Source organism: Ochotona curzoniae, unplaced genomic scaffold, assembly GCF_017591425.1.
Source record: "Ochotona curzoniae isolate NIBS_2020 unplaced genomic scaffold, NIBS_Ocur_1.0 patch266, whole genome shotgun sequence".
NCBI lineage: Eukaryota > Metazoa > Chordata > Mammalia > Lagomorpha > Ochotonidae > Ochotona > Ochotona curzoniae.
In genome coordinates, this window is record NW_024466824.1 from 540,062 (window position 1) to 564,876 (window position 24,815).

At 52.4% G+C, this 24,815-nt stretch overlaps 1 protein-coding gene across 7 annotated transcripts in view; it reads left to right on the top strand.

Annotated features, from left to right (window-relative positions):
• LOC121166953 (SRSF protein kinase 2) overlaps positions 1-24,815 on the top strand; it is a 167,964-nt gene that overhangs the window by 141,509 nt on the left and 1,640 nt on the right. For 3 of the 7 annotated variants that reach the window (XM_040996293.1, XM_040996295.1, XM_040996297.1), the window contains 8 exons: positions 3,900-4,065; positions 5,093-5,118; positions 6,287-6,533; positions 7,113-7,595; positions 13,321-13,421; positions 13,508-13,615; positions 16,704-16,773; positions 17,315-17,407. In XM_040996293.1, the coding sequence (XP_040852227.1) occupies positions 3,900-4,065; positions 5,093-5,118; positions 6,287-6,533; positions 7,113-7,595; positions 13,321-13,421; positions 13,508-13,615; positions 16,704-16,773; positions 17,315-17,407 (1,294 nt within the window). Of the gene's footprint in view, positions 1-3,899; positions 4,066-5,092; positions 5,119-6,286; positions 6,534-7,112; positions 7,596-13,320; positions 13,422-13,507; positions 13,616-16,703; positions 16,774-17,314; positions 17,408-17,753; positions 17,847-24,815 lie in introns of all 7 variants that reach the window. The other 4 variants (XM_040996292.1, XM_040996294.1, XM_040996296.1 and 1 more) reach the window with 4 other exon arrangements.

Below are 24,815 nucleotides of genomic sequence, written 5' to 3' on the forward strand. Positions count from 1 at the left end.
CAGCAGTTGGAGCTGGGAAGAGCGAGGAGCCCAGGCTGTTTCAGGACAGCGTGGATGAGAACAGTGCCCGCTGCGTTTCTTTGGCTGAGCACGCCTGTCGTCTCCCTTGTTAAAGCAAGCACTTCTCATACTTCATTCGGCTTAATATCACAGTTTCAATGAGCGGCTTGTAGACTTGGGCTCATGTCTGTTCCCTGAAGGACAGAAATCGGGTGGGAGCCCCACATTTTCTAGTAGGAAATTTCTAAGCTTGAGGAAAGCGCCTGTGGTGTTTTCCTCCACACCCACTGGTAATTAATATCTAAATTAAGAACTGTTTGAGGCCTGCCTTCTCCTGTGCCAGCCTGTCTGGCTGCCCGTCGGGGCTTCCTGTGGTGCCTCACTGATACCAAAAGGGGAATAAGAGGCCGCAGAATCCCTTCCCTGATAGGCATGACAGGATTGTTGTCACCAGGATCAGAACATAACTTGAAAGGTCTTTGTACGGTATTTCTCTGCTGTTTAGTTTTGGCGTGAGAAGTCCAAGGGGCAGTGTCCTCCTTGCTGATGACGTCATGGTGGAGAGATGCGGGTTTGCATCACCAAGAACGGTAACAGCTGGTGGCTGGCACTATTGTGGGTGCACACAAAGAAACTTTACGCAACAGTTAGACCAAGCCGCTGTATTTTACCAGGACTGTCTGAGGTTCAGACAAGGGACCAGACTTTCCCGAGCCCAGGCACAGGTTCTGAACTGACCTGTGTGCTGCTGTGGAACTCTGCGGGTTGCCTTCCCTGCTGCTGAAGGGTGTGACCTGCCTGCTCCTTCCAGTCGGGTGACTGGCACCCTTGCCCCTGGCATGGCTGTGGTCACAGTGATCTCAGCTTTGCTGGCAGCCGAGGAAGGGATCTCTGCTGCCACCTGCTGCCAACAGCAGCCCTGGAGGGAAAAGCATGCCAGGATACTGTGACCCGAGAAGTGGGCAGAGGTCTCAACATCATCTTTGCGCCAGCGCAAGCTTGTGGTTCCATCCTCAGTTATTCTGCATCAGTGGTGCCAAGATCGCCCCCTGGTGTTTGTTGTTGGGATACTTCAATGCTTTAAACTAAGGACAAATGCTATTTTTTGTGAATAAGACCACTCTTTTTCACTGTAACAGTTAAAAAAAAAAAATAGTAGCCCACAATAAAAATTATGAAATCCAAGTTGTGTTGCAATATTTACCTTAGAAGTCATAGAATACAGCCCTTTTTTCTTTTAAGGTTTATTTTTTTTTTAAGATTTATTTTTATTGGAAAGTCAGATATACAGAGAGGAAGAGAGACAGAGAAAGATCTTCCATCCGATGATTCACTCCCCAAATGACCGCAATGGCTGGAGCTGAGCCAATCCGAAGCCATTCTGGGTCTCCAAAACTGGTGCAGGGTCCCAAGGCTTTGGACCATCCTTGACTGCTTTCCTATGCCACAAGCAGGGAGCTGGATGGGAAGTGGGGCCACTGGGATTCGATCTGGCACCCATATGGGATCCCGGTGCATGTAAGGTGAGGATCTTGGCCACTATGCTGTTGTGCCGAGCCCTCAAGGAACAATTTTTAACATGCCATCCCCATGTAGCACTGGCCCCACCCCTGGAGAGTGAAAGAAGCCTAATCTCAGGCAACCTGTGACTGAGAACTTGGTCAAAAAAAGCTTCCAGAAAGGGCGGGTTGAATCAGTGTTTGGTAGCTAAAATGAAGTGTTCATTGGAGTAGTTTTATCTACTTAAAATTTCTCAGAAGCCTTACTGGTTTGACATCTGTAGGCTGATGTCACCGGTATGCCCATCCATTCGTCAGAGTTTTCAAAATATCAGGCTTACACGGGAAGGCGCAGGAGACAGCAGTGTGTACAGTATACAGTGGGTACCCGTCTTTCAGTGTCTTTTCGGGGGTGTAACCTCAATGGAAATACAAAGATACCTTTCTTCTGAAATTTGTAATATAATTTAAGCTTATTCCAATTGGGAAATTCTCTAAAACCACAAGTATTTTAAATTAAAAATCAAGAGTCTTTCTGTCGCCACATTTTATTCATTTTGCTGGTTCTTGCCAGGAACTTCCCAATAGCTTATTAAATCACGTTTGCTCTGTGCCCGTGGTTCATCTTGGGTTTTTGTAGCCACTCAACATGATGAGTGAGCGAGCTGTCCGAGGCCACAGGGACTGCAACACCACGAAGGCGGTAAACCTGGTTTATCGGGATGTTTCCAGTACCTGGTAGTGTGGGGTTGGAGCTCAGCTGATGCTCATTCAGTGCATTCATGGCAATGAAACTTAGAGGAAGAAGTTCTTTTCGATGATTGGAAGAAGTTGTTGCATTTCAAAGACTGGTCTTCCTGTTGTCATTTTTTCTTCTGAAAGCTCCTGCTTCTCGGGTTATAATGCTGTTGTATCCTCCTTGAAAGTTGTTTTTCCAGCTCTCAGCATGCACAGAAACATTTTTTTGGCTTAATCGTGGTAAGATTTTCAGTGCTGGGTAAATGTTAGGTATTTTCGGCTTTTTTTTCCCCATGCTTCTTTTGGACAAGACGCCTAAGTGCCTTAGTGTTTCAGTAGCAGTGTGTTACTAAAAATTTTAATGTATAGGAACATCATCTACCTTTTAAAAATGTTCTGTTTATAGAAATAATTGGAAAACTTACTCTCCAGAAGAAGTAATTTCCAAAACAGGGTGACTTGACGTTAGAGTCGCCGACACTGTTTTCATTTTCGTCATGTGATAAGCATGTGAAGATTTGGTTCAGTGCTTTTTATTTAAAAGTGTTGTCTAGATACAGGGGCATTTTCTTAAAAAAAAAAAAAAAAAGGACAAAATAGAAGGAGCAGGTCTGGATCAAAGCCTGCATCCAGGTCTCCCGCTTACACGATGGGGGCCCAAGCACATTAGCAGAGAGCTGGATTAGAAGAACAGCTGGGATTTGAACCAGCTGCTGACAGCAGCTCAGCTCATTATGCTACAGTACAGGTACCAGCAGTTTCTTTCTTCAGTATTGCTTTTCCTTTAGTATTAAATGTGTACATGCTTCTTTAATTTATCACGAACATGAACGTTAAAACAATGAAATACTGCAGGTAAAGAAGCTGAGCCAGCTCTATTTTAAGTCTGCTGCACGCACACACTTGAATGGCTAAAAATAAAACAGTGATTGGTCACCAGGAAGGCGTTGTTGCCTCTGGATTGGTGGAAACACTGCATGCTGCAGCCACTGTGAGAAACAGCTCGGCAGGTCATCTGTCAGAAGCTGATGGTACCCTTTGGCTGCGCAGTGTGGCTGCCCAGCATATGCCAGGCCAGACACAAGGATCTGTACAGGAATATGCATGGTGGGAATTCCTTGCAATAACTAAAAGGTGAAAACACGAAATATTGCATAGCCATGTAGATTATTGTTTGGCAATAAAATGAGATGAAATGTTCATACATTCTATGCAAGAGTAAGCCCTAGCAAACATTGTGCCAGGTACAAAAGGTCATTTAATGGTTCCGCTTTTATGAAAAGGAGGGTTGGAGAAATTCAGAGAGAGACTGCTGATAAAAGTGAACTATACGAATGTTGGTCACAAATCTAAAACCTTTGAATTAGGTACTTAGGAGGATAAACTCTGCTCCAGTGAATTGCTTATTGGCAGAGCGTGTACTGAAGCCATGCGTGGATGGGTGCGTTTGGCTTCCAGGAGCGCCCGTTGCCTCTGGAATCATACATGCTGGTTGTCTGGGAAGGAGAGCTGTATTCCTCTGAGGGAGGGGCGGGAAGGAGCCTTGACCAAGTGCTTTTTCATGTTTGGTGACTTTTGAGCCTTGCGGTCACTTTAGCTATTTTACAGACAGTAATGAAGTCATTGGTTGCTCATCCCCTTTCTTGGTGTTACGATGACCAGGTCCTTCAAGGCTTGGACTATCTACACAGTAAATGCAAGATCATCCACACGGACATAAAGCCAGAGAACATCCTCATGTGTGTGGATGACACCTACGTGAGAAGAATGGCCGCCGAGGCCACCGAGTGGCAGAAAGCTGGCGCCCCTCCCCCTTCGGGGTCTGCAGGTGAGTGGAGTCGGCTCCCTGAGCCTGCAGTCGCTCGCTCGTCGGTGCGTATTAGGGACCTGTCTCATGAGAAGGCAGGAAATTGTATTGAATAAACGGAACTGTATTTAATGCTTTACTCGCTTACCTTTGTCTTCCCCTGAGAGACCCTCTAAGTTCCTACCTGTGTCCGTGAGCTTTTCCACGTACGTTCTTGAGTTTCCAGGCTTTCTGGGGAGGAGGCAGTTGTGACAGGCTTGCAGCTGACCTATAGTCAGGAGGGATGTTTCTTCTAGCTCTAGTTTTGTCAGATTGCTTACAACTCAATGGTTCACAGTAAGTTGAATGTAACTGGGAGATTTGGAACTAGTTACAGAAGACTAGTAAATGTGGGATGTGTGACGGCTCGAGTATCTGCATGTGGACACTTGGATTTCCGGTTTGACTGAATTCGGCGGTGGCCCTGAAGTGCTGACTGTCCCCACACATTTCATACATTGTCTGTGCCCGAGCTCAGGCAGGGGGCAGTCTCCAGTCTCACTCCCTGCCCTTCAGACTGTTGGTTAGAGCGTGGACCTAACCTTCAGGCTCTTGATGTGCTTCGGGATCTAATCCAGGGACTTCTAGAATGCTATATACTCGCTGCAGTGCGTGGTTGCCTTCGCTGGTCTAAAGCCTGCAAATCGATTTCAAACAGATGTACATTCACTCTGACATGTTAATTGCTTTGCGTATAAGCAAATTTGGCTTAATGACAATGTGATTTCTGTGAACTCAGCATTTTCTTAAATTAGTATTATGCTAAAGGTTGATTGTTTTTACAGTTTTGTATGGATAAGAGATGGTTCTGGTTGACGATTCCAGCTGTGCCTTTTAAGAGCTGGCTGGCTGAGCTGCGTGGACCATTTCTGAATTCCTATGGCTAAGAAACTCTGAGCAGTTCTCTTAGGTAGCCATTCAAGGACAGTTTTACTTTGCGATCTGAATGAGCTGTATAAGGATGTGTATGTATTTTCCTCTGAATCTGTTTTGTTTTCTTTTGTTTCAGTGAGTACGGCTCCTCAACAAAAACCTGTAAGTACTTAGCAAATTCACTTGTACTCATTGTGTCAAGAGAGACTGGTTATTACTGAGTTTTCCCAATTTTAACACATGTGATGTCCTGGTGTGTGTTAAAGAGCAGGCATGCTTGTAAATGTTGGAAGTGGTGGTTGTGTCAAAGATGAAACACTTTCTGCAGAGCTGGAAAAATTAAAGTTGGTTCAAGACCCATCCTCCTCACGCACTGTATGGAGTGCTGTGGTGAAATGTGAGGTTTTAGAGGGTTTGAAGTGTGGTTGTTTCCAAACCACTTTACCTTATTTCTAGTTGGCTTCCAAGTTACCTGTCTGTCTGAAGCTCTTGTTCTAGTCCTCCTGCTGTCACCACCATCGCCCCCCCACACACCGCCCCAGGCCAGTTGTGCAGTTGTTAAGGATGGGAGAGTATGACCTGCTTTGTAGTCCTGTGAAAACCCTACATCCAGTACAGCAGCCCTCACTTGGGAATGGAGGCTCAGTGCAGGCTGTGGGAGCAGGGGGCGCTGCAGCAGCTTACTGTGAGGAAGTCGAGGTGTTTCCTTCATTTCAGAGCCGAGAGTTCAGTGTTTGTGTGGGATCCGAGGCTGTCACCGCTAGTGCTTTCAGGTCACAAAGCCTCAGAGACAGAGATTAAGGCGGGCTGCTTTATTTCCTGTCTCACTGAGTCAGCCCATCGCTCTGAATTCATGTGGTCTTGGCACTGGGATATATGATAGCACTGCGAACGTGAGAACCAGACACAGTGTGTTTGACCAACTGTGAAATACACCTGTTTTGGCAGTGTTTGGTTTTTTATTTATGGAAGATGAGACGATGCGGTTAATTTGTACACAGATAGCAACGAATAAAAATCGCAAGAGGAGTTCTTGTTGAAAACCAGGAGTATTTCAGGGTGTTCGCTTCTCAGAGCTCAGTGGTGAGGTCTTTTGGGTTTGGGCTCTAACCTGGCAGTAGACCCCACATGTGGTATCAAATTGCACTGCTTTCTTCTTGTTTTGTTTTGCACCCCGCACCCCCCCACCCCCGGCAGCCAGGCGACTCAGCTCTGAGCTGGTGCATGGCAGAGTATAACAGCCAAGCTGCCAGCACTTGTGCTGCTGTGTGGTGCTCGACCAAAGACGGGAAGACAAAAACTGACCCGTGGCATTTTCTTAACCTTGTAGATAGGAAAAATATCTAAAAACAAAAAGAAAAAGCTGAAAAAGAAGCAGAAGAGGCAGGCAGAATTATTGGAAAAACGCCTGCAGGAGATAGAAGAATTGGAGCGAGAAGCTGAAAGGAAAATAATAGAAGAAAACATCAGCTCAAGCGCGCCTTGCAATGAGCAAGATGGCGAATACCACTCAGAGGTGAAGCTGAAGGCGGCAGGGCTGGAGGAGGCCGCCGAGGAGGAGACGGCCAAAGACAGCGGTCAGTGTGGCCCCAGTGTGGGATCCTGGTGGGGAGGGTGGCCCCAGTGTGGGATCCTGGAGTGAAGCACTGGGGTGTCTGCCCCCTGCATACCAGCTCCTCAGATAGCGAGGGCTGCTCTCTGCCTGTCCTGATGGGCAGTGTGAGATGTGGCCTGGGGCCTCACATAACCAAATTTGTGCCTGCAGCTTGTTAAACTTCTCAGGCTAGCTTTTAAAATACAGAAAATGTCTGAGAAGTACCGTGCCACCTGCTTAGTCACAGGGTCGTTCCTGTGGTTTGCAGGCAGCAGATTGCCCAACAGTTGTGCATGGCAAAGACCTTGGTCAGAGGAGGGGATAGAAATGCAAGTAAGAAGCTTAGAGCTAACTTAATGTGAGTAGGCCAGGTAGAGAGTGATTGATAAATAAGATATGGGAAGCTAAAAGTTTTATCCCATGCATCAAGAGCTGTGCACTCCGTGAAGTGTGAATGAAGCATGCCGGAGTTTCCGCTTGTTGAAGGTGAGGTACTCAGCAGGTGCTGGGTCCGTGTCCCGGAGAGGGGTGGTGCTGATTCTTATCCTGTTCATTTTTTAAGGTGAAGCTGAGGACCAGGACGAGAAAGAAGATACCGAGAAGGAAAACATTGAGAAGGATGAAGATGATGTTGAACGGGAACTTGCAAACATAGACCCCCCTTGGATAGAGTCTCCCCAAACCAACGGCCATATAGAGAACGGCCCATTCTCACTGGAGCAGCAGCTGGAGGAGGAGGAAGATGAGGAAGATGACTGCCCGAATCCTGAGGAGTATAACCCTGAGGAGCCAAATGCAGAAAGCGATTACACGTATAGCAGTTCCTATGAACAGTTCAATGGTGAATTACCAAACGGACGACATAAAATTCCCGAGTCCCAGTTTGCTGAGTTTTCTACTTCCTTGTTCTCGGGGTCCTTAGAACCTGTGGCCTGTGGCTCGGTGCTGTCCGAGGGGTCACCGCTGACCGAGCCTGAGGAAAGCAGTCCGTCCCATGACAGAAGCAGGACCGTGTCCGCCTCCAGCACCGGGGATTTGCCCAAAAGTAAGTGTCCCTCCCTTCCCGTCGGCCGCTTGCGGTGACCATGGCGTCATACCTGGGGCGGAGGTTGGGAAAGGAGCCTGTTGCAGGCCGTGAAGCCATGGGTGTGTGCCCTGGCCATCCTCCTGTCACTGCTTCAGTCCTCAGGAGCAAGTAACGTGAGTTAAAGATAAATCGTGCATCGCTAGCCTTGGTCTTGCTCTCGGCATCTGATGTCATCTTTCTGGACTTTTCTTGTCCTTCTGTGTTTAGTTAGCTTTTAGATCTGGCCACTTACACCCGTGGGTTTCAACGATGCGTCATTTAGCTGGTAATTTATAGCCTCTTTGTTCTGATGTTATATATTTTTTTTAGCTCTGTTGGAAAAGAATGTACCTGCTCTTTAGCTGTACTGAGAGGAAGGGCCATAAATTTACGTTGGTAGTCGTCCCTGGGGATGGGATCCTGGGAGATGGAATGGGTTTCAGAGGGATGGCAGGCTAAAGATGGGAGCTTGTGAGACCATGACCTACTTGAAGCCTTGATTTGGGGAGCACATGTCACGGACTACTCACTGACTTCAGTAGACAAACTTCCTTTCCATCTGGCCCGCAGTGAGGAGCTCAGAAACCTCGCTCCCTCTACTGACACAGAGCCAGCAGATGCTGGGACAGCCCTGGCTGGTGGCTGGTGGCTGCTGGCCTGTCTGGAGGGCGTGTCTGCTTTCTTTGGCTGGGCACAGTCAGCCCTTGGTCACCTTGACTGTGACCAGAGGGTATTGCAAGGTGTCGTAGAATGGCTACGGATGGTTCATTTCCAGGAAGGGACAGTAGGGAAGCATTTTCTCCAGACTTACTGTTTTTTTTTTAAACAAACTCTCCTGTGGGTTTTTTTTTTTCCTAATGTACGCTCAGTCATTTTATTTAAAAGGCAGAGCAAGAGAAACAGTGGGGATGTGTGAAGTGGAGGTGGGCTAAGTGAGAGGGAAAGATGGGGTGCCAGAGAGAAATCCTCTGTCCCTCGATTGACTTCCCAAAATGCTGGGTGGCCAGGACTGGGCCAGCATGGATAGAGGAGCTGGGAACCGCGCCTGGTCTCCCGCGTGAGGGGCAGGGGCTCAAGTCGTGAGCCATCATCTCCGTGTTCACAAGAAGCTGGATCAGAAAGGGAGGCAGGGACTGGTCCCAGGCAGCGACTCGGCTTGCTCTGTGACAGCACCCCTCCCCTCGTCACGGTTCCTGTTACCGTGGCAGCTTGGTTAAACCTTTGTGGCTGGCGTTGTGGCATCACAGGTTATTATCTGTGACACTGCCATCACATAGTACAGTGCTGGTGGGTCACAGCTGCTCTGCCTCCAGACCAGCTTCCTGCTGCCGAGTCTGGGAAGAGCAGCAGCAGATGATCCAAGTCCTTGGGCCCTGCCGTCCATTCCTATGGCCTCCTGCATGGAGTTCCTGCCGTGGCTTCGTCTGGGGAGTGAGCAGTGGGTGGAAGATGCTCGCTCTCTCGCTCACTCTCCCTCTCCCTCTTTCTTGCTCTCCCTCTCCTCTCTCTCTCTGCCTTTTGAATAAAAAAAAAAAAACTTTTTTTTCAGAAAAGGGGAAAAAAGGAATTTGGGTGTTTTGTTCTGCCGAGCCTCTTACCCAGAGAAGTCTCTGGAACTGTTAAACTCCGGAGGATGCCGTTCCGTGGAGAGACGGTTCTGGTTCCTCGCGTGGTCCCTGCGTGACCTTGAACATCCTGCCCTGAGGGAGCCGTGTTTTACTTCCTGCTTTCCTGCAGGGGTACGGCCTAGAGACTGGTAATTTCCTCCAGGTTGCTGCCTGAACAAGCAAGGCAAGATAAAGGAGCTTTACTGAGTTTGTGTCAGCCCTTTCGTGGCAGGTGTGCACAGTGTGGGGTAGAAGAGAAAGATGGTGTCTGTGCTGGGGAGCTGGTTCCTCTGAGTCCTTTGGAAGCTGCCACTCCTGTCTCGGGAACAGAACCCCAGAGCAAGGCTCCCACTGGCTTTGGTCTTGGTTTTGTTTTTTTGGGAGGGGCGCATGTGGAGTCTGTTCCGGAGCCACACGGTGGCTGCTGGCCTAGGCTGTTGTCACACAGCTGCCAGGCTTGTGTCACGTTGACCCTGCTTGCCTAATGTGTTCTAACAGTCCAGAGAGATCTTTCGGATACGACCTCATCTTCCCTTCGCCCTCGACAGTGAGCTCTGGTGGCCACTGAACAGTACTTGAGGGTGTTTGTCGCCCTGTCTGTCCCCTCTGTCCCATCACCTCTCTCTGTTGGCGTGGCTGGTTCTCCATGACTCATGCTGACTCAGAGGTTGTTTGTGCTTCAGGGTCTCTGCCTTCCCTGACCCCGTCTTTCCTAGCTAGCTTCCTTTCTCCCGACTCTATTGGATGTGTGCTTTCTGCCCTCAACACCTTCCCCTCCTCCGTCTCTATGCGTTATTCTTCGCCGTAGTATATAGAACTACCTAACAGGATGCACCGGTCAGTCACCTCCGGCCAGCTTCTCCCAGCTTCAAGTGTGTGACCTTCATGCTGTGCTCCCAGGCCTGCGGTGCTGAGGGTTTGGGTCGTTCTATGCCGAACGAAGGGATACGTTCCAGTTGTGCTTGCTTAGGCCTGGGGCTGATTTCCCCCGATGTAGGAGGAGGTCTAGCAGCACACAGTGCATGAGGCTCGGGCACCGTGGAGCCAGCCCTTTGGTGCTGCCGCCAGGGTCCTGCCGGCTGCGTGTGAAGATGACACTGTCACCCTGCCACCTGCTTGTCAGGAGATCTAAGGCGAAAGGGAGAGCAGGTGCAGGCCTTTTGTCCTGGAAGGAAGACAGCTCCACTTTCTCCCGTGTGTCCCCATTACCACTAAGAGGCAGGGCTGGGCGAGCTGCTGGGGCGACTCCGTCAGGGGAGGGCAGAGCAAAGGGGAATGGTCACTGACTTCTTGGAGCTGACACAGGGAAAAGAAATACCAGCAGACTCTTACACCTCCTGTTGTGTTCTTATACAATTAAAATGATTGCAAGAAATGGCCTCCTGTCATTTGGAGTGCATCGTGAGCTGGGGGACTGTTTACAGATCTGAACAAATTGCAGCAGAGTGCCACCCAAGGGGGGTGTGTTCAGTGGAGGACACAAAGAAATTGCACTGCCCTGAGTGTGGTGTCTGAAATTGTGTTTCCTGCTTAATCGGGCAGCTTGGGGGGGCGGGGTATCTTTGGCAACAGCCAGGAGTGGGTGGCAGGTTACAATCCCCGTCTCACTCGTGGCCTTCCACTGGAGCATCCTCCTACAGCAGCCAGAACGGACTGCTTCCTGGTCTCAGGAAAGGGATCACACGTGCCTAGTGCCCTCTGCCGGGGCAGATCTTGGATCTGAGTCCTCGGGGCCGGCCGCTGCTCGGGCCTCCTCTCCCGCATGCTCGCTGCCAGCCCAGGCACGTGGTCCACCTGCTCAGGAGAGAGCAGAGCCCCGGGTTTTGTCAGTCACCTGGGCACGGCCCTAGCTCTCCTCTGTGTTTGGGGTTTCTTGTTTTGAGGTCACACAGAGGTTGCTTCTTCCTCTTCCTCTATTCCTGAAAACCAAGCCTCAGAGTGTATTTACTGACCTTTGAACTTGGGTTCAGTCCTGTTCTGTCGTCATTCCTGCTTCCTCCCCCTGGGTTAAGTGAGCACAAGGCCCTCTCTGGCCCTGTGGGCGTGCTCCTTCTGTCCATCGGGGGTCAGCATTTGGATGTGTTGGATTTTTAAAGTTTTATTTTTTATTTCAAAAGCAGATTTTAAAGAGAAAAGGAGAGCTAAAGAGAGGGCCTTCTATGTGCTGGTTCACTTCCCCACTGAGCCCCTGCTTCAGACAGTGGAGAAAGAGAGAAAGAAGAAAAAACAGAATCCTGCTATCCCAGCCATCTTCCTTCACGCCTGGACGCTCCCCACCCTAGTCAGAGGCCCGCGATGGGCATGCACTCCTCTCAACTATGTAAACAACATGAAAAATCAAATCAAAAATATTTATTCGGAAAGGCAGATTTACAGAGAGGAGAGACACAAGCAGGGAACTGAATGAGAAGTGGAGCAGCTGAGACACAAATCAGTGCCCATATGGGATCCTGGCACGTGCAAGGAGAGAACTTTAGCCAGTAGTCTACCGCGCCTGGCCCTTATTTACTTAAAATTTTTGTCTTTTCAAGATACAGTTCCATAGATTCAGGGATTTCTCCCTCCGCCCTTCCTATTCCCAACCCACACTCTTTCCCCTACATTATTACGATAGTCACATGTCCATCATTCTGCTATTTAAGTGTATCATGACATTGGTGGAAAGTTAATAAACTGAGCAAAAGCAAAGAAATGCGGTGTTGGGGGGCAGGCAGCATCAACCAGGTTCTCTGAGAAAGGAGCCAACAAGCTCGTGCTGTAGTTACCTCAGTGCCTTGAGGTAAACATTTGGATGTTTACTGCATAACTGACATCAGTTGAGCTTCCCTGCTCAGTGCTCGAGCTGCTCGCCTCCTTGTTGTGCACATTGCCCTGTCTTCCCTTTAGGCACGTGGCCCCCGAGGGGATCCGCATCCTTACGGAGGGGGATACAGGCCTAGGGCAAGGAGCCCGAAGGGCACATCTGAGGCCGGCTAGCATGGGTCAGTCTACCAGTCTGAGACACCACTGCCGAGAGCTAAGACACTGGCCAAAATTCTCTCAGTGCCCTCCGGAACCCCGCCCTGGGCATCTGAGGGCCACCAGTCACCAGGCTGCTAGACAGAAGCACGGATGGCTCTGCCTGCGCGGGGCGTGCTGGGAGCAGGCCACCAAGTGCTGCTCCCGCAGCTGCGTGTGCTCACGAAATAGCGTTCATTTCAGCAGGTTTTAGAGTGAGCAAAAAGGGCTCGCCAAGGTGGTGCTGGATATTCTGCATGGAACGGGCTGTTCTGTTGAGTCTATAAATACCACTTCTAAAATAAATAAAAAGCCGTGATTGCGTTTCATCCTTCCCAGAAGTCTCAGCTCCTGGGTCACTTGGAGGTTTGAGGATAAAGGGCTTGCCTCACATGCTCCTTCTGGGCCTCACCCCTTGGCTAACTGCTCGGTGTAGCCGTGGTCCAGACCTGTCTTAAGAAGCTGCTCTGGTCCTCACAGCCCTGGGAAGCCTGGCTGAACTGATACATGTTTCTCAATCACCTGAAAGTCACCGGAGTGCGTCACAGGTTCATGAGCAGCCCCGTGACCATCTCAGGTCTCTGTTTAGGAGTCTTCCCTATCGGAAACTAAGGCGGACTTGAGTGGCCCGGCCATGCGGCTGTGTTACCCGGCTCTCGCCTAGGGCTGTGTGCTCAGGCTAAGCGGGGGAAGCTGCAGATGTGGGCATGCAGCTGTGAGGTGGACCGCTCGTCCCCTGGATGTGCTGGGCTGCCCGTGGCAGCATCCCAGCTGCCTGCGTGTTCTGCAGTGGGCTACAGATGGCCTAGAGGGGATGAGCTCTAATATAATGAGCATTTGCAGAGATGCTACTGGGAGCAAGGCCGTTGTTCTTGGACCGGCCTGGAGGCGAGGGAGTCGGGAAGACTAGGGGAAAGGCCGCGGCTGCCAAGGGGTCCTTGTGCCTGCGGTTTGCTGTCTTCTCTGGGCTTGACGGCTCATGATGCATTTGAGTTGAACTCCAGCGCTCCAGGTCCAAATGACCACCCTGTGAATGTTGTATTTTCACGCCTGCGAACCCTTGTCCTAATCACTAAACTCCTGCTGTTTGCTCATGCTAGCGAAAACCCGGGCAGCCGACTTGTTGGTGAACCCCCTGGATCCGCGGAACGCAGATAAAATTAGAGTAAAAATCGCTGACCTGGGAAATGCTTGCTGGGTGGTAAGTCGAGTTTTTGTTTCTGTGAGAAGAAACATGCCTTTCTGTGTGAAGTGGTTTCTTCATGGTAATACCCGTGTTCTTTCCAGCACAAACACTTCACGGAAGACATCCAGACGCGGCAGTACAGGTCCATAGAGGTCTTGATAGGAGCAGGTTACAGTACACCTGCTGACATTTGGAGCACGGCGTGCATGGTAAGAGCGGCCTTGGCCATTTTCCCCTCTGTGAGTTAGCGTTGGGTTGGACACATGATGCAAGTGCTGAGGCTGGGGGTTGTCCATGGTAGATGGGAGAGGGGATGGTGACTTTTTTAGAGTATCTTGAACACTGGGGGAGCTGGCTAGGTGCACTGTGGCTGTACCCTGAGGAGCTGGCTTCCTGTGACTTGCGAGGGACACTGTTGTTGAGACAACCCCAGTCCCAGGAGTCTGAAACCGTGGGGACACAGGACTTCAGGTGATACCTCGTCGCCCCTGAAACTGTAGGCTTCCAAAGAGGGGAGAAGATCCCGTGGGCTTGGAGCCGGAGTCCTTCCCAGCGACCTCTGCTGTGGTTGCCATTTAAATGAGCAAAATGTTAACGTTTTCTGGTGGACATCTGAAACCAAGTTTCTGGTTACCAGCTTGGCCTGGTGTAGATGGTTGAGTGGGCAGCGTGTCTTGGTTCCTTTGTGCTCCGAACCGGCTGTGCAAATGCATCGGCCTCAGATTCTGTGTCCCTCTGGAGGGGAAGGGAGGTGGTGGCAGGGGCCGGATCCGTGGAAGCGGAGGTGTTTTGAAGAGTTGGTCCTGCAAGGAGCAGTGCATCGTTTCAGGCTGTGGTGAGCTCTAGGCAGCCCTGTCTCCAGCAACAGTGAAGTGGCCGGAGCATTGGTGCCACCCCACCTTCAGCTCAGAAATGACCCGCTTCCAGTTCTGAGTGTGAACTCAAATGATGTCATCAGAGAAACTGGACAGCAGGACTGTGATGGGGCTCTCCCAGTGTCTGCCCCGACCTGTCACCCTCACTTGTTGCTTGTGGCTTCTTCCCTCCTGCTCCTCCTCGCCCCTGCCCCAACTGCTGGATTCAGCTGCTGGCCGTGCTCGGGGTGTTGCCCTGCCTCCAGCGGCGGGCCTTTGTCGGGAGGGAGGGGGCTTTTTCTCCTGCACCTCCCAGGCCTGCCGGCAGCGTTTCTTCTTCCTAGGCATCCTGGCAGTGCTTCCGCACCCCCACCCTTTTGTTGAAGTTTATAAATACTGCAGTGTGTTAACATCTGACCGCCTCGTGCCAATGTAGAGATGCCACAAATGCGAAACTGCCACCGGACCCTGTGGAGGGTGCTCCTGGCCAGGCCCCTGCCAGAGCCAGGATGCCAGGGCAGCACAGTCAGGCTGCACGGGCCAGTGGCTGTGTCTCTTCCTTTTCTCTGACTTCAGGGTCCTCCCAGATGCACGCGTCACAGCCCAAAGCTTTCCTCTGTGGTTGGAAGCCTTGGTGTGTGCCAGTACTGATGACATCACTTGTAAATCACCCGTGGTGCCTCCTGATCCCTGCCATGGAAGGGAGAGCGACCTGACAGACTAGTTCCTTGGAAGTGGGAAAGCTGATACGGAGAGGGATTGATCTTCCACGTTCTCGGAGCGCTCAGCGTGAAGGGTTTTCTTTAGTACAGAAGCTGGTGTCTGCATCCTCACGTGCACTCGCTGTGTCACGTATGCCCGTGTTTGTTGAGAATCTTGTTCCCTCCCAGAGAACCGGGAGCGTCCAACGTGAGGGAACCTTTTGAAAATAGCCTTTCATCGATAAGCTTGCGTCCGAGTTTTCCTGAAGGCCCGTGGTAGTTCATCCAAGCAGTCATCGTGTAAAGAACAGACGTTTAGCTAACATTCTGTGCTGTGGGCAGCACAAAACATCACAGCCAGACAGAGGGAATTTGGAAAATGAATTCACGGAGCCCAGCATGGGTGTGAAGGAGAAAACCCCTCTGCGTGGCTTCCCAGGACCACAGTCCGCTGTTGGGATTTTCGTGTGTCCCTCTTGACTTCCAAGGTGCTGACCGGTTGACCAGGCTAGAAGGATGTTCTCGGCCGCTGGGTACATGACCCAGCCTTTGATTTGGAGTTGGGGTCAGTTGGAAGATTTGTCTGCCCGGGCCTCAGATTGGCCCATGGTGGCACACACAGCCATCTTCCTGCTTGCCCTGCTGTAGTGTGGTGTGTCTGTGGTACTGGGCCTGCGCCGAGGCTGCCTTCTGCTTAGATCCAGTGCTTGTGGGCGGATGAGCAAGTGTCCGTTGGCAGGCAGTCTGCCGTGCCTTGCCCCTGCTGCGGCTTTGTCGCGGGAGGATGTGGTGTGCACGGCCTGTGCCCAGCCTGAGTTGTCCGAGACAGTGCTGGGAAGGTAGACCCTTCCTCCAGGCGGCTGGCCTTTCGCTTCAGCTTTCCATGCCAGCGCTCTGGGGTCGCAGAGGGGAAGGCACAGTCCGTCGGTGCCATGACCTGCCCCAGGGAGCTCCTGGGTATCCCGGAATAGACCCAAGGAAGCTGGCCCCGTTCAGAACAGCACGGTCTCATTCAAAAGAGAAATATGCAAAGAAGTAGAAAGAGATTTAGTGGGGTTTTTTTTCTCATTTCATCAGCAAAGGTGTAATACTTGGTACCTTTTGGATTGTTAGGACGTTAAACCCATGGTCCTGAACATGTTTCATACAGCAAGGGACGGGGCCACACCAAGCCTCTCCCACGCTCTGGTATGTTGAGGCAAGGCCAGGAAGCAGCCCTCAGTGACCCAAGCCAGCCAGCACACTTCATCTGGCCACAGGGGGGAGAAACGGAATCGTGCTTGGCTCTGGATGTTGTGTAGGTTGAGCCAACACGAGTGAAGTGATGATAAAACTGGCAATGAGCTGCTCAAGGTAGCCCTTGACTGTTGCCGCGTGAAGGTCCTTGCTGGTAGGAAGGGCATGCCTGCAGGGCCGGCCAGGGGTCGGCCAGGTCTGGCAGAAGCCGGAATTACAGCCCTTGTCCCACACATGCAGGACGCGTAGCTCCATCCCGCGGGCCTGTGCGCAGTGCTGCCACCTCGCTGGCACCCAGGCTTGCCCCCTGTGTGTGAGGGCGATGCACGGCTCATCATTAGAAGAGGCAGAAGACTATTCCTGGTACTCTAAACTGTTTGGAAGAAAGGGCAGCTGCCCTGAGCCTTTGTGGGAGGTTCTGTAGCTTGGTGCACACGCTCCCTGGGGGCGGCGGGGGCGTGGGGCCCGCGGCTGGGGGTACTTACGCATCCTCTGTTGTGTCCTAGGCGTTTGAGCTGGCCACGGGAGATTACCTGTTCGAACCGCATTCTGGGGAGGATTATTCAAGAGACGAAGGTGAGTGGTGCGGTGTTCTGTCCCGTCTCCTCCTGCAGAGGCTCGTGCGTTTAGATGGAAATAGAGCCATGTTGCGGTTTTCAAACACCAAATTCAGACTTGTTGAGTTTGAAGCCCCCTCGAGGTCAGCGAACAGGCCGGAGTGGGCACTGCTGCTGAGGCCTGGCAGGCGGAGGCCCGACAGTGCAGGCCCCGGCCGGTCCACTGGTCTGCCGCCCGTTTCACTTTCCTGTTGGGGAGCTGAGTTGAAAACCTAGGAATTCTGGCTTGAATTCCATCTGTAAACCATCTCCATGCTTTATTTGCTTGTAATGCTGAGGTGGCCTGGGGTGAGCTGGCCTCAGCCACCGTTTCTACTCCGGATGGTGGCTGAGGCCACCAGGCCCACCAGCCTCTGCATGGACGTGCTGCAAACATTGTTGATTTGAATCTGTTTGAGTTTTTTTTTTTTTTACTAATTTCAATTTTTTTCCCCTCTTCTTTTGTCCCATTCTTCCCCTTGTCCCTCCCATCCCATCTCCTTTTTTTCTCTCCTCCATAGACCACATAGCCCACATCATAGAGCTGCTAGGCAGTATCCCACGGCACTTTGCCCTGTCTGGAAAGTACTCTCGGGAGTTCTTCAATCGCAGAGGTAGTACCTCTTCTTCCTGGAAAGCGCCACGATGCAGACAGAAACGACTGGCCCCGTCTGATTCTGGCACTGACAACGGTGATGACAAAGTCACCGCTTCCAAATTGATAAGGCAACCCAGCAGGACTCCCAGACTGATTGAAAAGCTGGCCGAAGCTGGCCTTGTGGCGGCTCCTCCTGGGTGCCCTGCAGCTCTGGGTCCTGAATCCGGCTGCTTGGGGGAAGCCCTCGCTTTGCTTCTCCAGGCGCGCTGTTTCTGTCTGCGCGGGCGGCGGGGCGTGTGCGTGTAGTGTACTGATTCAGCTGTGGTGTGTTTCTGTTTTGCTGGTGATGTTTCCCAGTGCAGATCACATAGCACTGATCATTGAACTGCTGGGGAAAGTCCCTCGAAAATACGCTATGTTGGGGAAGTACTCCAAGGAATTTTTCACCAGAAAAGGTAACAGTCTTTCTGCAGCGCTAATTGTCGGCAGCCTCCTCCCCTGGAAGGGTGAATTGCGCGTTTGTGTCTGGACTTGCACTGCCGGGCAGTTCTGCTGAAGCAGTCCCTGGACAAGTAACCCCGCCCCAGCCCCTGATCTGGACTGAGACTGTCTCTCGAGGGATCAGCTTGCTGCCGTCGCCCTCCGGCCACTGCGCCTGCGCCCCAGCAGTCTGAATAGGAGAGTGCTTGCCGGAGGGGGTGGGAGTGAGTTTCAGGAAGTGGCTTGTCTGAACTCTTCATTTTCCATGCTTAACAGAGGCGGCCGGGAACAACTTTTTGAAAAGCCTTCCCCGCAGTACGTGTTCCTCCTGTGAAGGGCATTCCTCGCCCTCTGAATTCAACAACCTACCCCCCCCCCACCCCGTTTTGTTCTTTTTTCGGTTGCAGGATCCTTTACTGAGGAACTTGCAGTTTCTAGAAGTAAACGGAAGCCTGTGCTGTTTCAGCTCAGTTTGGAGAGGCAGTTTGGCTCTCGACCCATGGGAAGGGTTCTCGAAGAACCCTGTGTTCCCCATTTGGCAGTGCCGCCTCACCGGGCCTTTCTCTGTGGGTCCCCTTGGCCTGGGAGCCGAGTGCGCCAGCAGGGTGCCTTCCCGCCCACGCTCCGGGCGTGCCGGTGCTTCTCCCGGCCACTCCAGTCTACCCACTGAAGGCTGCTTCCGCACGGGTCCATGTGCTTTGCTGTTCCCTTACTTAGAAAGAGTCAGCACAGGAAAGAAGCCACCAGTCGGAGCATCCGTGTGAATTGTTGTGAGAATTTAGGGCAAGCCTGGGTCTCACAGCCTGATGCACACTCGGCAGCCGTGGAGTGGCTGCGCTGTCAGATGACTCAGGGTGGAGCTGCTGGTGAAAGTTGCTGTGTGGGGCGGAGCCCGTCAGGTCAGCAGTCACCCTGGGATTCCTCGGCTGCCAGCGGGGTCACTGCTGTGAGCTGCCCTCGGCCCGCAGGACCTGCTCTGCAGAGGCGGTCAGGACCCGCAAGCCCTGCCAACGTTCTCGATGGCATTAATACTGAGGGCGCTGACCTGAGAGGTCCGGATGGCATGGGATTTGGGGTGACTTAGGAGTTGTTCGTTTTCTTCGAGGCATGCGCCGCTTTCACATTTCTGAGTGTTTCAGGGTTCAGGGCCTAGGCTGGAGATTTGTCATGGTCAGGGGCAAGTTGAATGACAAGTGACCCGAGTGTTGTCAGCCTCACCTGCCAGGATTAGAGCATCCCCGGCGGGCAGTGCTGTCAAGGGGGTGGGGCAGAGCTGAAGGCAGCATGGCAGCCACGGCCCCTCTCCCTGCCACGGGCATCTGGCCTGCTGGTGAGGACCTGCACTTGGCAAAGCCACTCTGTGACCACCCAGGCGTGTGTGCTGTCTTTAGACTGACTGGTGCCTGGTCGACCGTTGGAGAGGGGAGGGGAGGGGCAGATTCTGGACCACACAGAAGAGAAAATGGGTTACCTGCGTTGTTTGAAGGTGCCAGCCGTGGATCTCCTGCAGGCAGCTGCTCTTAGGCCCTTGGCCAGAGCCCTCACCCGTTGAGTCAGGGCCCCTTCAGAGCAGCATTACAGAGCACAGCCTATAGCAGCAGTGCCAGCCAGTGGGGCCCCCGGGACTGCGTGGCCTCTCCCCCTCAGCCTGTGTCTGCTCCCGCTCCTGGCGCGGCGTGGTGGTTGTCATCCTCGCTGGCGCTGTAGGGCTTGGGCTAGGTTTCTTCCTGAGCAGCTGCTGCAGATGTGCGGCACAGCCAAAGCGCGTTGTCATCCCCATGAAGGACGGAAGCACAGGGACGCAGTGTTGCTGTGGTGCCTCGATTCCTCTTTGAGACAGTATTTGTGACTCGGTGGGGAGGCCCCTAAAAGACAGCCAGTTGGAGCTCCCGTTCCTTGCTGCTCATTGTTGATGCGGGCCTCTCGGGAGTGTAGCCGTCACCTTGTCCCTAGGAGCCGGGATGGTTTTGATGTGGCCTCCCAGTTGTGGGTGAATTCACATTTTGTAGATAAAAGAATCTTAAAGCGCATCCATTAAGATTTTTGTTTTTCTTAAAGCTAATCAAGAGGAGAGCAAAGCATAAACCCCTCCCTGTCACCCAAATCGCCTCCTTCAGGGGCCTGGGGCAGGACAAGTGGTCCCACAGGAAGCATGGCTGGTGCCAGGGTTTCTAGTGGGATTCTAGACTGCATTCACACTTGGCAGCTCTCAGAACGTGCCAGCTGGGCTGTGCGGGGGCTGGCGAGGTCCTTGTATTCAAGGCAAGCATCGTGGCTGCCCTCCTCTCGCTGGTAACTTTGAATGCCTCCTTGGCCAGGGAGTGAAAGCTGCTGCTGAAGTTTGGGGAAGGGACAGTGGTTACTGCTTTCATCCGGGCATGGCTGTTAGCCACCAAGGAAGGCTGGGAGATGAGGTGTGACCTGATGGAAGCCAATGCTCTCTGAATTCTGTGCCCAGCAAGCAGGGGTCCCCACCAGGCGCTCCCTCAGGTGACCCCGTGCTGGTGACCCGAGAGTGGCTGCTGCGGCCAAGAATCCTGCTGTGTTGAGAACAGAAGCATTAAAGGAGATCCTTGGCTTTTTATTTTTACTTTTTTTAAAAAAAGATCTATTTTTATCTGAAGGACACATCTCACATTCACTGGTTCACTCCTTAAATACCGCATCGCCCGGAGCTGAGCTGGTCTGAGGTTAGCAGTTTCTTTTGTTGTCCCACATGTTTGCAGGGCCCAAGGACTTGGCCAACCCTCCTGCTGTCCCAGGCCATAATCAGGGAGCTGGATCAAATGGAGTAGCCAGCACACGTACCATCGCCCATGTGGGATGCTGGCAGCTGCAGGCGAAGGATTAGCCGGTGACACCACCGCTCTGGCCCCAGTCCTTAGCTTTGCAGATACAAAGCAGTGCCTTGCTTCCGGAGGGCACAGGTGCACTGGGGTGCAGTGAGGATCTGCCTGTGTCAGACTAAAGGCCTTCAGTGCGCATGACACCCAGCAGTGCAGTTGGTGCAGGAGCTTTGTCTTGCAGAACCAAACCGTCATTGTCTGCTTGTGTCACAGACCACACCGGGCAAGTGCTCCAGAAGTGGAGGCTGCAGCTTCACCTCAGCCCGGCACGTTGAGCTGCTCATTCCGCAGCAGAGTCCCCGGGAATCAGGCCCGGGGCTTCTGACTTACCCTGTTTTATGTATGATTCACTCTTTAATGAGGATCATTTACTGAAATGTCCTATCAGGATTTGTGTTACACTTTATCATGTGTTTTTTGAAGCTCCTGTGTTCAATTCATAAATGACTTAAAATAGCATTCAGGAACAGTGTAGTAGAAATGGTTAGCGCTGCGGGGTGGCTGGGAGGCTGGCACAGTGAGCTCAGGTCTACCTGGGGCTCCCTCATCACTTCCTGGCTGGCCTGGGATCAAATCCCGCCTCCACTCGCACTCCAGCCTCCTGCAGCTGCATACCCTGGAAGGCAACTGGTGAGGGCTCGGGTGTCTGGGTGGAGATCGGAATTGAATTCCTGACTCCTGGCTTTGGCCTGGGCCAGCCTTGGCCTCTGGCCATTTGGGGAATAAAGCAGTGATCTGTCACTCAGCACTTAGAGCCCTGTAGTGTCTGGTAAAGTCAGTTGCTGCCCCAAGCCCTGTCCTTCCGGGGACACAGGGCCCACGCACGCTCCAGTCTCAAGGCTGCTTCGAGCTGGGTGTTGCTTGGGCAAGCTGGGAAGTTGGAGGAGCTGCTGGCCGCCGGAGCTCGGTGCGGGGCTTCCGTGAGGGAGTCACTGCTGAGACTGACAGCTCATGGTCGCAGGCCAGTCTAAGTGACATTCTCTTTAACTACCAAAAGCTGGAAAAGCAGGCTTTTAGTAAAAATTGTCACAATTGTGTCCAGTGATCTGGAAAATGTATTTCAGTGAAATACATCTTTTCCTAAGAAAAAATAAATGTCAAAACTCAGTTTTTAAAAGATTGTTTATTTGCAAGGCAGAGTTAGAGAGACAGAGCTGCTTTTCCTGTCTTGACTTGGCGTTGCTGGTTCCCCACATATCTGCAGAACGCAGGCATTTTCACTGGTTGCTCTGTGTCCGGCCTTGCTGCGGCGTTGCTCTGTCCGTGTCCAGGACCGCGCGGTGTGCGTGGCTGGCTGTCACCGACGGCATCTTTGCGGGCTCTTCTGTGTGAGGATGAGCTGCCAGAAGCACACGAGGTGTTTGAGGCTGCTCCTTGCAGGGGTTTCATCCCGTGGAATATGACCCGCTGTGTTCATGGAGTTGCTAAGTGATCTGGAATGGGGGAGCTTGTCATGTAAGATGGTGTAGTTAGGGGACAATGGCTCAGCTGGCTGTCTGCAAGGGCCAGCATTCCGTGTGGGCACCTGTTCATGTCCCAGCTACTGTTTCCCATCCTGCTTCTTCCTTATGATCTGGGATAGCAGCAAAGGATGGCCCAAAGCCTTGGGACCCTGCACCTGCTTGGGAGACCCAGAAGAAGCTCCTGGCTCCTAGCGTTAGATCAGATCAGCTCCAGCCGTTGTGGCCATTTGGAGAGTGAACTAGTGGATGAGAGATCTGTCTGTCTCCTCTTGGTAAAATCTGTCTTTTCAATAAAAATAAATGAATCTTAAAAAACAAATCATAGGACCTACTATAATGGCCCAGCAGCTAAATCCTCGCCTCGCGCATGCCAGGATCGCATGTGGGTGCTGGTGTGTGTCCTGGCTGTTCCACTTGCCTTCCGCTTCCCTGCTTGTGGCCTGGGCCCCTGCACCTGCATGGGAGACCTGGAAGAAGCTCCTGACTTGTATTGGCTCAGCTACTTGGGGAGTGAACCAGCAGACAGAAGATCTTTCTCTCTGTCTTTCTCTCTGCAAATCTCTTTTTAATAAAAATAAATAAAATTTTAAGTAGATAAGTATAGTTATATAGCTGACTCTCTGCGCTCTGTATGGACAAATACAGTCCAGTAGATTGTCAGAGAGGTGTTTGGCTCAGTGGTTGATTTCAGCTGGGCCGTGCACATCTGTCGGCCACGTGCGGACTGTTCTTTCTCGGGCAGCAGGTGGGGGCTCCAGTAGCTGCTCCCCGCCGTGCAGGAGGGAGCCCTGGTGTTGAGTTTCTCGTTTGTGGGTTTGATTTGGCCAAACTAGCTGCCATGGGATTTGGAGAGCGAGTCAGTGGGCGGGCCATGTCTGCATGCCTGCCTTGCGGACAGACCACGCTGCCTTGGAGAGCGTCAATGAGGAAAGAGCGAGCGTCCGTGCTGGCACGTGCAGACGCTTGGTCAGGATTTCCTAAACATTGCAGGGTGCTAGAGGCTCAGTGAGGCTTTGTTTGAGATGAGGCAGTAAGTAGGTTGTGTGCGTACAGCGGCCGTCTCGGACACCCCAGCGCCTCGTGGCACATTAGCCTAAGCTGGCTTGGAAGCTGGGGCTTGGAGCGGTGCCGTTACGGGCAGCCAGCGTCACAGGCGGAGGCTTAGCTTGCTATGCCTTGACAATCTTGGTGTGTAATCACTGTTGTGTTACTCAGTACCTGTAACTGTGCCGGTGCACGTTGGTGGAAGGTTGGCTGGTGAACATTGAAGGGGCACAGGCCAGAGTCCCTGGGTCTTTAGCTCCTTAGGCCTCGAATGCTGCTGGCAAGGGTAGCCTGCCCTTCTGTGCCAGCTCAGCCCGTTTTTCCCGGTGGGATCGGGTGGGGTGGAGGTGCCTGGTGACCGTTGGTTTTCATGGTGGAGTCAGAAGCCTATTCATACTCCAGTCCCTTGCTTAACAAATCCCAAAGACATTTCCTGTGTGGAACCCTGAGCACGCCGCCATGCGTCCATGTGGACAGAGCAGGCAGTGGGCACTGCCCAGGAGCACCCGCGAGCAGGACAGGAGTCTGCTGAGCTGTCTGAGGCTGCTGAGGCTGTCTCCTGGTGTTTTCATGTGACTGTAGCTCTCGGGGGAGGGCAGTGCTTTGTTGGTGAACTTGGGAGACAGCCCCAGCGTCTGGAGGACTCTTGTGGGCACCATGCCGCTGCCTTGCTGCCACGTCACGTTAACGCATGGCGCTTGTCGCCTGGACCCTCCTGCCCTCTGGCTGCAGCCGCCAATGGGGTGTGCCCTGGGGACACAGAAGCAGCTGCTCTGTGTGCAGCCGTGGGACATCCTAGGAGGAACCAGGTGTTTGGAATGCACTGTCTGTGGCAGTTGGACTTAAACCTGACTCCCCCAGATCTCTCCCTAGTTTGGGGGTCCTTCTGATGAGTGAGTCTGAGTCACCTGAGCCCACACCGGGCTCTGCCACAGCAACCACTTGAAAACCGCGACCTCAGGTCTTGCACTTGAGTGTTGTGGAGTTTAGCTCCCACGACAAATGCAGGCTCATGAATGCTGTTGATTTGGAGCTAGCCTCTGAATTTGGGCCGTCTGGAACAGGCGTTCCTAGCTGCGTGTGGCTGTTTAAACTGACGAAAGTTAAAATGAAAACTCTTGAGTTCCTCGGTCACAGTGCAGCCACGTTTCCATGGCCGGCTCGCCACTTGTGATTGGTGGTTGTCGTAAAGACCAGCTCAGATATAAAGGACACTTGACCATCATTACAGGTGCTCAAGGGAAAGGGGCAGAAAGAACAGGCCAGGGGGTCTGTGTGTGTCCTGTAGGTCCCTCTAAGCAAACCTGCAAATGGCACAAGTTTCCAGGTTGTAGGGAAATCAGTGTGGGCGCCCAGTACACCTTTGCATGTATAAAGAAACCAGATCTGACCCATCTGATCTTGTTCGTCCCAGTCTGCGTCTGTGAGCTGCTCTGGACTGTGTGACCTGGTCATGGGTACGTGTGTTGCCTGCTTGGGGCAGGGTGGAGGTTTCGGGGTGCGGAGTGGGAAGCGTCCAGCGGGTATGTCGTCTGCGTGGCTGGTCCAGCCACGGGAACGGGAGGCACAGTGCTCCTGACGTGGGCTGTCC